A 12,425-nucleotide genomic window follows, 5' to 3' on the forward strand; every position below is an offset into this window, starting at 1 on the left:
CATACAAAATTTAGATCCGCATCAATGTTGGATAAAAGATTTTGAGTAAAAACAACTTGAGGGAGCTGGAATCTAGACCAATGAGGAGTGAGAGAGAGGCCTGGGTGTGAGACGAAAATAGGCGTAGCAACACCGGGAGCCGACTCAAATGCCCGCAAAAACATCCTGCCAGTTAAAAGATGAAAACAGGAGTTAAGGTCGGAAATACGGGCCTCCAGGCACAAAACTGCGGTGGAAACTGATTGAGGAGACCTAGGCAGAGGCACAGTCCGCGCCTTTCTAACAGCAGCAACGGATGAAGCTCATATTTAGGGGAGCCAGAAAAAAAGTATTCAGCCAAATTCTAAAATGGGTCTGACATAGGCTTTGTAGAGCGGTACAAGCATGTCCCGGCGGATGCCAAATTTCCTATTACTTATTCGGAGTAGACTACCTAGTGTACGTTCACATTTCTCAACGTTAGTCTTGATGTGAATCTGCCAATCCATACTGGCATCATAATGAAGCCTAGATACCTCAACGGTTCCACCCGAGGTTAGCTGTCAGAGCGATAGTGTAGCGATATATATAGAGTCATGTTGGTTTTAAAAACTAGCACGCTGCTTTTATGCACATTTAGTGCCAAATTTGATCTATCCAGTAAATCCTCGAGTGCATTGAGGTAATCCTGGAGAGAACGATATAGGGCATGAATGTCTGCTGCAGAAGGAAAGAAGGCTGTCATCTGCATAAACATATACTGTAAGATCAGGGTGTACTGGAATGTCGCACATCAGCAGATAGAAGCGGCGAAAGTACAGAACGTTGTGGCTCGCCTCTGCTCTTGGCCAAAGTGTCGGAGGTGAAGGAACCGTCGGAGCAAAAAAACTGCAGTGCTGTAAAAGTTCGCGGAACCATGCATAAATGTAGTACGGCGGGTGTAATAATGCCGATTTAGAGAGAAGGATCGAATATTCAACGCTGTCTTACGCTTTAGCAATGTCAAGCGTCACTAAAGCTGATACTTCATTCTTGTGCTTAGCAAGGCCGACTCTGGTCTCTAAATGAACATGGGCAGACAAAATGAAGAATCCGCGGCGAAAACCAATCTGGACAGAGCTCAATGCGCTGACTTCTGAAACATGCGCTGGTAGGCGGCTGTGCACAATTCTTTCTATGAGCTCTTCAAAATTTGATGTTAGAGTTATCGGCGGAATGTTATCAATATAGAAGCCTTTCTTTGTATCTTTTAGAGCAACATTATTTTGCCACCTGCCAGGAATGCCGCAATCATGCAGTTTCAAATGATGAATTGACCAGATCGAGGAGGTCTTGAGTGAAGTCTTGCGCTAAGATTTTCGCATACCGATCGTAAGAACATCCCAACCCGGAGTTGAGGATTCCAATAAAAAAACTGCCGTTGTTAACTCTGAATTTTTAACCACAACATAGTCTGAGCAGGGGTATTGGCCGAACAAAGGTAGTCTACGCTGCTCCTGAAAACGTGAAGTAAGCCCTTGAGCAATTCGCTCTAACTCATCTTTCGCCTCATGTGGAGAGAGCCCCACCGAGCTGGTTAACTGCATGGCTAAGGAGTTCACATTCTGTTCCATAAAACAATACAAAGCCTTCCTATTTCTTGGGCTTGACAAATATGTGTTCAAATTTTGATTGTAGTCATTGTTTGCCTTTGCTATGGTTCGTTTAAACGAGGCCGAGAAAAATTTGTAGTTGATCCAATTTTCCGGGCGCTTATTATGCGAAAGGGCTCTCCACGCTGCTTTTATACGACGGAAAGCTGTCTCACACGTGTCATTCCACCATGGGAATGGAGATTTGTTGTAAACAGCAGAGCTCACAGTAAACTGGGAGCCCTCCGTAGCCTTCAAAACTGAAGAAAACACTCGCTGAGCCCTGACGGTTCTAGATGAATAAGGATCAGATCTAAGGGAGGCGAGCAAAGATGATTTCTACGCTGTAAGAGCAACTAATTTTCGGGCAGAACCATGATATCGGAGGGGCTCACCCACATGGTGAAAGTAATTGGCAGGCGGTCACTAGATGGGCGGCAGTCAATCGTAGACCATGTTCCTATATCTACTCTTGATGCCAAGGACAAATCGAGAACTGAGGGCGAGTGTTTGCGAATGAAGGTTATGACCCGAGAATGGCAACGCCCAGCATCATTTGCTGACATCAATGCCCATAACATATGTCCACGCGAATCGATATAGGAACCTCACACGACGTGATGTGAGTTGAAAGCCCCTGCAATGATTGCCCGGCTAGAGTTTGCAAGTACGCTGTCTAGGTGGTCTGTTCTGCATACACCGTTCGGAAAATAGAGTTTTGCGACTGTGACAGTAGCGCATTGCGGCAAAGTGAGATCTATAGCTTGAAGCTCGAAATCAGGATCCATTACTATTTTAGTTATTAGTGCCCGGTGACACAATTTTGTCAAAATCAGGGTCGCCAGCCCGTCGCCCCTACTATTTAGGGGTCTGCACGGAAAACACAAAACCTGTCTAAAGAAAACGATTTAAAAGGAGAGAGCCAATTTTCTTGCAAGAGCACAATATCTAAGTTTTTAGATGATAGATGAATTTGTAAATCAGAAAGAAAAGATGCAAAAGATGCAATAGATGCAAAAGATGCAAAAGTTGCACTTGCAAAAGATGCAATTATATTGGATAACATTTGCACCCGCCATGATGCGTAATTGAGAATAGAGGCTGAAACTGCCTCTTGAAGCATATCTGACTTGGAAGACACTCTAGAAAGCCCGTTTTTTGTCTTGACCTGGGGAACGGAGGTCTAAGAAGGAGAGGTTGAAGCACGACGCTTCTGCGCAGGACAAGCCATTTTTACATCATTAGTGCAAACAGTATGGCGAGAAATACTTACAGGGACGGTGTCGAGAGGCAGCACGTGAGACGGCGCCTTAAGTAATGACGTGGCAACGAAACGTTGAGCACAGGCTTGCTGTGATCTTGATGCTGGTGGAAGTACAAGCTGAGGTTGAGAAACAGCCTAATTTGCAACATCAGACAATGCCTGCGTGAAGCTGCTGAGCATGCGCTCGACCCCAACTGAGAGTGCTTTTTCAACGGTTGACACTATTGAGGCAGACAAGGTGGCCTCGAGGTAAGGAGTAGAGGAACGCGCTAGGCTGACATATGAACGCTCTTGTGGTTAAGGACTGCATAAGCGTCTTTCCGAGAGCAGCGGTTCTGCTCAAATAATTGCAATAAACTTTGCTCCTGTGACCGACTTTCACAAGTGGCATCATGGGCGCTGTGACTGTTACTGCATAGAAAATAGCCTGGATGCTCAGCGGTGCAGCTGTCGGAAGAGTGGCCTTCGCCGCACACCTGGCATCTGGTCGCCGTCTTGCAGGCTCTACCACTATGACCAAATCTCCAACCGTTCGTACATTGCAGAGGTCGTGGATGCAGCGGGTACACGGGGTAGACAATTGGACAAATTATCAACTCCAAAGGGCATGTGCGACCAGCAAATGTTGTTATGACTGACTGAGTTGAAACACGCACTCTATCCATCTCGCGAGAGCAGCGGTATACAGAAATAAATCCCGCCCCGGCTTCCTAGAATTCCTCCAAAATTTCTTGAATTGAAGATGACGGGTCCACTCCACGTACAATGCCCTTAGTGCACGCAAGATACTCAGGAATGAAGGCTTTAACCGGCAGAGAAGTGAAGGTATTACACCGGAGAAGATCCGACACACACTCAATGTTTGCCGACTTACAAACAATGCCACGCCTCCCAAAAGGTCGCACTTCAGAGATGCCGAGATAGTGACTGGTTAGATGCTGTTGATGCTGTATTGCTTTCGGATTCTTCATTTTGAGAATTGCATCTCCTATCGATACAAGCGTCACTAGAATTACACTATAACCATCTTTTAGAAATGGATTCAAAGGCAAGCTTTCGGCTAGCAGGCTGGCAAGCCAGGCTGCCGAGCCTCCTCCCCGGGAGGTGAAAGACATGCCTATACACAGTGCGCCGACAACCTTACATCACCCGAGTCAGCAGAGCTACCTTGAACCCTGGCAATAACCCCAAGAACCTGGAACGGCCTCACCAAAAGAAACGCCCGGCACCAACAGGAAACATAGGAGGCGGGCGGTGACGAAGCAGCAGCAGCCACGAACTAACCGGCGCACACCTTTTTCCTCTACCGATCCGTCCGACCGTTGATACCTCCTTCTTCTTCAGTCGATGTTCAACGAAGGCGCGTGACATTTCTCTCCTCGCAGACGAAGCCCATCGGCCGAGTTAAATAGAGCCCCTCGGATGAAATTGATTGAGGCGGGCTACATGCACCACCTGAGACCAGTGTGACAGTCGACCACTTGCACGTAGGTGTGCTATAACGTAATTCAGGTCCCTTATGCACTCTAACCCAACAAACGGACCAGTGCAGCATGAGATCAGTTTGACAAAGACCATGCATGTGTAGAGGTGTCCACAGCCACACAGTGTCACAACGAACATAAAAACTTGTTGGTGGCGGGCGTCGTAGCGGTTCATGGAACGCTCTTGCGTAGAAAAAATCCGAACGCGGGAAAACTGGCGAGCTTCTTCAGCTCTGCAGAGTGTGATTGTAAGAGAAGGTTCATCATGAATGAAAATGGCATTATGATGTTGAGGCCATAGCGAGGTGAACGAGCATAGAGGAGGCAGAAGGGGCTGTAGCCAGTTGTCTCAAGTTGCGCTGTGTTCTATGCTTGAGTAATGAACGGGAGGGCGCTTTTGCAGTCCTTATGATCTGCAGCGACGTACATAGCCAGCATGGTTGTGAGCATCTGATTAGTGCGGTCTACCACACCTTTCGATTAGGAATGATATCGCGTCGAATGGCGAAAACTGCAGGCGCTGAGGCGGAGATGTTCTTCGACATCTGCTGTGAACTGGCGTCCACGGTCACTAATGAGCACTGCAGGAGGGCCGTGTCAGAGAATGACGAATCAAAGTAGGAAATGAGATACTTACGACACAGCAATGGCTGGTATCGCGGCTGTCTCACAATAACGGATCAAATAATCTACGCACACAAGAATGCATCGGCTTCCTTGAGAGGACACTGGGAAACCTCGAAGAAGGTCAGCGCCAAGTTGCTCAAACGGGGCTGTAGGAGCTGTGACTGGCCGCAGTTTTTCCGGTGGACTTGAAGTCGGCAGGTCCAAACGCAGGTATTGCACACAGCTGGCTTCATAACGCTGTATAATTGAATGCATACTAGGCCAGTAAAATCGTGGCTGTGTGCGGTGAAGTGTTCGGGCCGCTCCCAAGTGCCCAGACGTGCCATCGTTGCGCATGATTTCAAGAACTGTGATGCGTAGGCTTTCTGGCACGACATGAAGCATGCGAGCTCCCCTGAAGCGAAATTCTTCTTATTTATAAGACCACGCGAATGCGAAAAGTATTCCTTACAGAATATTTGGCGGCATCACACAAAGCGGTGAATTGTTGGTCTTTGCGTTGCGCAGTTCGGAAAACATGAAGATCAGTGAAGGCTTGCGAAAGTCAAGCAAAGTATTCATCGAAGTTTTCTGCGTCGTCATCAGTCGTTTGAAGCCGCAAATGCGAAAGAAAATCAGCATAGGAGAGTTTACGGCTGCTTTTGTGCACCATAGAAAAATTAAACTCTTGTAGACTCAAAGCCCACCGAGCGAACCGTCCACAGGGGTCACGAAGACCCACCTGCCAGCAAAGCGACTTGTGGTCGGCCACGACGGTGAAAGCTTTCCCATACAGATAGGTGCGGAAGCGCTGTACATTGAATACAACGGCGAGACTTTCTTGCTCGGTAACCGTGTAATTCCTTTCGCACACACTGAACGAGGGGCTGGCATATGCTACCACGTGCTGATCGTGGCCATGGTGTTGTATAATTACAGCGTCGATACCGATACCACTTGCGTCGGTGTGTACTCCAATTGGTTTAGATGGGCAGAAGTGGCGTTGGATGGGTACGGAGTTCAAAAGAAATTTCAGATGTCGAAAAGCTCCGCCACATTAGCTGGTCCACTTGAATGGTGCATCTTTATGCAGCCGACACGTGAGTGGGTAAGCGATGTCCGCAAACCTTGGCTTAGACTATCGAAAATACTAGCAGAGCCCTAAAAACTCTGCAGTTCTTTTACTCATTGGGGCACCGCAAAACTTTGACAGCTTTAATTTTCTTGGGATTTGGTTGAACACCTTCTTTATCAACTAAGTGACCAAGAACAATTGTTTTACGGTTCCCAAAATGACATTTCTTTCAATTCAGGACAAGACCAGCGCGTTCCATGCAATCAAGCAGGATATACAGACGCCCGTTGTGCTCATTTAATGTTTGCCAAAAATTACAACATCGTCCAGATATCCTAAAAACTTCGCCATTTTAGTCCACGCAGGATTGTATCCGTGAAGCGCTCGAATGCAGCAGGCGCATTACATAATCCAAAACGCGTAACTTTAAATTCATAAGTCCGTCTGGTGTTATGAATACCTTTTTTATCTGCAGTGTGTATGGGGATCTGCCAGTAGCCTGATCTCAAATGAAGAGAAGACAAGTATGAAGCTGAGTGCAGACTGTCAATTGCGTCATCTATACGTGGAAGCTGGCCGACGTCTTTCTTCGTGGCTGTATTTAGGCGACGGTTGTCAACACAAAACCGCCAGGTGCCATCTTTTTCCTCACAAGGATGACTGAAGCTGCCCAAGGAGTAGAAGGTTCTCGAATAATGCCGCGCTTTAGCATCTCTTGAACTTAGCCATTTATTACCTTACGTTCAGTTGCTGAGACTCCATAGGGCTTCTGGAGTATCGGAGGAGCGGACCCGGTGTTGTTCGTGTGATCAATAAGACTTGTAGGCAGCGGTATTGAGTCGTCCTTGGCAAAGTCGAACACGATCATGTGCTTCAAAAATAGTTACACTAGAATGCGACGCTCGGTTGTGGAAGGAGAATTACAAATTATAGCCTTAACTCGGGTCTCCATATCTCGTTGCACGTAGTGATCAATGACAGAGCTGGTTAACGGTTCCACAGAGCCTGACGCGTCTTCCTCAAAACGGGCGACTTCCAGGCCCCGAAGACACACAGCTGGCTCTTCAGAGTGGTTGACTGTCGATAGCTCGGTGCAGCCTCTGACCACGGGAACAACGCAGCCAGGCACGAGGATACTCTTCTTAGAGCAGGCGAGTGTCGTCGGTTCCACTACCGCTTCAAAAGATTCGCACTGATTGCGAATAAAGAAAACCCGCAAGAATGCTGGAGATAAAACTGCTACAGTACTGTCTTCTTCCGCCCCAAATCATCCAAAATCAGGTGTCGAGTCATCCACACGAGCCGTAAGTATTTAGGAATTCAAAGCAATCCATCCCGTATGAGAGTCTAAAGTTGCACTGCACTCTTGCAGAAAATCAGTCCCAAGAATCATTTCATGCGTTGACCGAGGAAGCGCTGTGAATTATGTTTGGAACGTTGGGCCACCAATAACAACATCCGAAACACACACACCAAGTGGAACCAAAGGGTCGCCACCGACACCACGGAATAAGGCTGCACGGTCACCAGTAAACATCCCTTTCCTGCCTATAGGGTTCTTAAACCTCAAACTCATAGCAGATTCTGTAGCTGCAGTGTCTACAAGAGCCATTGTTTTCACACCATCAATAAACACTTCCAATTTGTTCAACATAAACACGGCTAGAGGAATGGACGTCATTGACTCGCCGGCGGCCTCACCTCCATCGGCCGCGCCTCCTAGTTTCCCAGAGGTGGAGGGGAAGCTCGACGTCGAGGGGAAGATGACCGCCGTGGGCGATGAGGTGACGGCGTCACACGGCGGTCAGACGCAGGTGATAAACTCTGCAAATGTGTCGAATGGTACGTGTCCCAAGCGGAGATAGTCGGGGATTGCTGCGGCTCGGTGTGCAGTTGTTCGCGAACATTCGCCGGGGGTTTCTAGACTAGAGCAGTTGGGAAACGGCATAGGCAATATCTAGCGACATGCCCTGCAATGCCACACCGGTAACACAAAGGTTGAGAGCGCCAGTGATCGCCGTAAGAGTCCTTGAGAACAAATTCGCGACGTTGGTTTTAGCCAGGCTCTCGCTGCTACGTGCTGAGTACGCACGGGGTTTATTTACATTGGGGTCGATAGATGCAGGACCGCGACGAAGCCTACAAGGGTCCTTCTCCCCTTCCTCTCCTTTTTCCTCTACCTATCCGTCCGACACTTGACCTTCTTCCCCCGATGTTCTACGAAGGCGCGTGACAATATGCATCTCCTACCTGCAGGACTCCAGCATTCAAAGGCATCCAACCACTAAAAACATTCACCCAACAGAACCTCCTGCCGCAGTGAATGAAAAACGACTTCGAAATCAACAAGTAATGCGAAGTTTATGTTTGTAAAAGTTATGGTTTAAGGGGTTTAACGTCTCAAACTTACTCAATCATTGTGGGACGCCGGAAATTTCGACCCTCTAGGGTTATTTACCGTGCACAGACAACGCACAGTACGCGGGACTCTAGGATTTCTCCTCCATCGCAATTTAACCGCACCGGCCGGCATCGAGCCCGCCTCTTTCGGGTCATTAGCCGAGCACCATAACCACTAAGCCACCGCGGCGGCCCTTCATGAAAGTGTAAACGTGAAAGCGCAGCGTCCAACCAACACCCCTAAGGCACCTTTATCACATCGCATCATAAGAGCACCGGTAAACTTTTTTACACATTGAAGGAGTTAATACGTGGCCTCAGCTCACAACATGCACGCAAGAGCTTTTGTTTAAGGCTTCGAATATTTTGTCTGTAAAAATACTCCTATTTGATTTGTGCTTTAAAGCTGATGTGATATCGGGAGTATTTATTTGGGCATTATAAATTTTTTGTTGGCTGAGACCAACAAGGAAGCGTTGTTATATCTTAACCGTTGCAATGTACGAGCGCTCTATTCTCCAGAGCGCGTTGCGTGCAGGCTGAAAAGAAAAGGGGTCAATTTTCGATAGCTTCCGCGCTGGGAGAAATACGAAGATGCCACTTACACGATAAGGGCTGGCATAATCTAAAACACAACTGTCCACACTCATATCCTGGAACATAATTACGGATGTCGTGGCTTGCTTTTTTGTTTTACATTTCCAAGCTCCATACGCAATTGACAGGAGAAAAGTAGCATTTATTTCATTATTATCGAGGTATTGGGCGGATTCGAGGCCAAACACCTGAAACAAACAGACCTTTTGCAGTACTGTTATGTTGCCGTGGAACAGATCAACGTGCTGATATATGCGGGAAGTGCAGCCAAAAACTGGCCTTAAAACGAGGCAGTGCAGACTATTTACGCGTTAGTATTTCAGGATAAGCGGGTGAGTTTTCATTAGCTGAAAAAAAAGGATAGAAAATACAAGCGCATCGTTTCCCCTGCTTCGCTTGCAGCTTTATCGCGCCTTTCCACATTGTTAACGCAAAGAAACCAAGCGCGCCTGAGCTTTTTGTTGCATTTATTACATGGCAACTACTAAGTAATTTGTCAAACAAAAACACACTACTCGCAACGAGGATCATCTCGGTACAAACACCCGTGCGCTCGAACCGAGTATATGTGCTATAATGACACTTTCAACCATCATTTCTCCCAAATTTCTATTAGTGAATGAAATCGTTTGGACCATTGCTTTACTATTCTTCAATACCTTTCTTATTTAGCGTCACAGGTAAAGCTTTTCTTGGACACAAAGTAGGATGGTTTTATTGAAAACTCTTGAAAAGGTGGTTTTCACAGCTTTCCCAAGTATGTGATTTTTAGTGCGTAGTGAATTTGGTCCTGCCAATGTCGCTGACGTGTTTGGATATATCTTCTTGCCGCGGCCAATTTGTCTCCTTTTTTCTTCCTGTACTTTCGATAATTTGCGCTGGCATTGAAGGATACGCGTGTTTTTTTCTCTACTTCCAATCTAGTAGACGTTTCTTCTATGCTTGCGCAGTAAGACTGGCAATATTGTAAAAAAATTATATTAAACCAAACAATCAATCCTCTCATTCGCAGTTGCGCCATGCCTTTACCTTATTATGTAGCGCTCTTGAGTGCCCTCTAGTTTGAAATCAGTGTTTTTTCTGGTTTGACATTTTATTAGCATTGAGCTTACGGCGATTTTCTGGAACGAAAATGAGCCGGAATCCAACTTTAGCGGAATTTTCGCCCGTTCATGAGAGACAACTACTGTTTCTCTTCGAAGTCAATGTTTGGTCAGCAAAAAGACTACCGAACCGGTGAGGCAGCTCTGTGCAGATTTGACGGGCTAAATGTTTTGCTCCCCGTAATAATGAAACCAACTGAGAGAAGAAACAAAACCTTACAACCCGTTATTCGGTTCCTTCCTGCTGTCTCGATTGCGCTGCAAGGCACTAACATTGTTGTCATATTTTCTGACAGTAGAGACAGTTCGGCCATTCCAGAGATACGCATCGCCCCTGAGCTCCCATTCCCCTCCTCTTTTCTCCTGCAGTCAAACGCTGCCTTCATCTTCTAGCAAAAAATTAAACGAAACGAATGGCATAGGCGATGTGCTATCAGAAACTATAGATGCGTCGCGAGCAAGGTATGAGAATGGTGCAGCACAGAGTTCGCAGCGCTCGTGAAGAGATGTTACTTTTTGTAAAAAGCAAAGAATATAAAATGCGCGTTTTGTTAACCTCATAGGGCGCTCTGCACACAAATGTGTTCAAATTTGAACTCGGAGCTTTCTTGGTGGAATGTTTGGTTCATTATCATACAAAACGTCTGCTGCAATTCGTTTGCTTCAATTTTAGGTAGCGAAAAAATGAAATCAATTTTCACGAAGAGGGGAGTAGCAGAGGGGAGAGCGAACGGGTGACCTGGCATCAGTAGAATGCATCGCTGCCTCAATGTGGGCGCAGCGGAGGCGGTGGCGCGATAGTACGCGAAACCGGTACACGTCTCTGATAGCACGTCTGTGCTGGGCTAAATCTTCCTAGTGTACATGTGCCCTTTTTTGAACGAAGTACGTTTGAGTAAGGAAAGTGTGCAAAAAACAAAATAGGACAAAGTCATTGATGAAAAACGTGATGGAGGCTTATCGCAGTTACACCGAGAAGACATGCGAAAGCATGTATTTAGCCTGGCTGGATCATGGTTTTGTTTTGATAGTTTGTCGGTACGTCTACGAGATTAAGCAAGGTTAAGCTGTGATAGAAGTTAAGGTGATCTGATAAGTTCGCGCCGCAGATGGAAGTTGATGAAGACGACGACATGCAATGCAAAACGTGAGTATGTGCTGCAGTTTAAGACGAGGCATTATCGGTTGCTCGTGCAGTGAGCAGCAAAGCTGATCTCCGCTCCGCCGAAGATTCGAAACCACGTCGCGGCAATTATTATTTGCTTACTTTGCTTCTGCATGAGCCAAGGTCATCCTCAAGGTCAAGCTTCACACAAACTCGAGGAGCCGGTTACAGCTCGTGAATCAGTGTTTTCGCACAAAACGCTTAGCGTTGCTCTCTGAGTGGAAGGCAAAAGCTGCTGCAAGAAATGCTAGTTCGAATGCGAGTGATCAGCAGCTTGGCGTGTAATAAATATGTGACGCTTTTCAGTACATGCGAAGGCGGAGGGCGTCAGTGTGCATAATGACATTTCAAAATTCCTTCCTTTGCTGTAGCTTTACTAGTCGTTCAAGCAGTTCGCCTGACAGAGGCAAGCCTCGAGAAGTGCTTGGCGCAAAATTCTCAGAAAACCGTATTCAGAGGCCAGCAATTGACATTGGCTTGCATGATGCGGACGTAGTTTTATTGGCGTCAGCTCAACGCGTATGGTCGATTTACCGGAGTAAAAGTGAAGAAAACGCCGGAGGCCAGCAATTGACTCTGGCCTGCATAAGGATGACCTCTTTTATTGGCGTCAACTGAACGCGTCTGGCCGATTTACCGGCGTAAAAGGGAAAAAAACTGCCGACATACACTGTAGGTCAAACTGCATATTTTTTTATCGGGCCGACACCATTCAAGGATAGTATGCTAGCAGGAAATGAAGTAAGAACCAATTCGTTCACCGAGTTCTTCCATACCATCGGTTGATGTTGCCCGGATCACCGACAGCATTACCGAGCCGGCCACGAGGCAGTTACGGGCTTTGCACGCAAGCTTTTCTATTTCTCTTGCAAACTGCCTATAGTAGCCCTGAAACGGAACATTTGGCTTCAATAAATTCGGAATTGAAGTGAAACGAAATTGCACAGCAAGACAAGCGCCTAAGTAACCTCAAAATGTTATTGCGCTATAATTACATCACCAATGTGCACTGATTTTATTTATATATGTAATGGACATAATAGAGGAGTGATGCTGATACATCTCGCTCTTCACGCACTTGACGCAAGATGAGGATTGGAATGCTTTTTGGCTATCAAAAA

General features: G+C 46.7%; 1 protein-coding gene across 1 annotated transcript in view; it reads right to left on the bottom strand.

Annotated features, from left to right (window-relative positions):
* Positions 1-12,425, bottom strand: part of LOC144135085 (uncharacterized) — a 942,878-nt gene that overhangs the window by 148,550 nt on the left and 781,903 nt on the right. Inside the window, exon 8 of the mRNA XM_077667844.1 lies at positions 9,045-9,224. Coding sequence (XP_077523970.1) covers positions 9,045-9,224 — 180 coding nt within the window. The remainder of the gene's footprint in view (positions 1-9,044; positions 9,225-12,425) is intronic.

Source organism: Amblyomma americanum, chromosome 5, assembly GCF_052857255.1.
Source record: "Amblyomma americanum isolate KBUSLIRL-KWMA chromosome 5, ASM5285725v1, whole genome shotgun sequence".
In the NCBI taxonomy this organism is placed as follows: domain Eukaryota; kingdom Metazoa; phylum Arthropoda; class Arachnida; order Ixodida; family Ixodidae; genus Amblyomma; species Amblyomma americanum.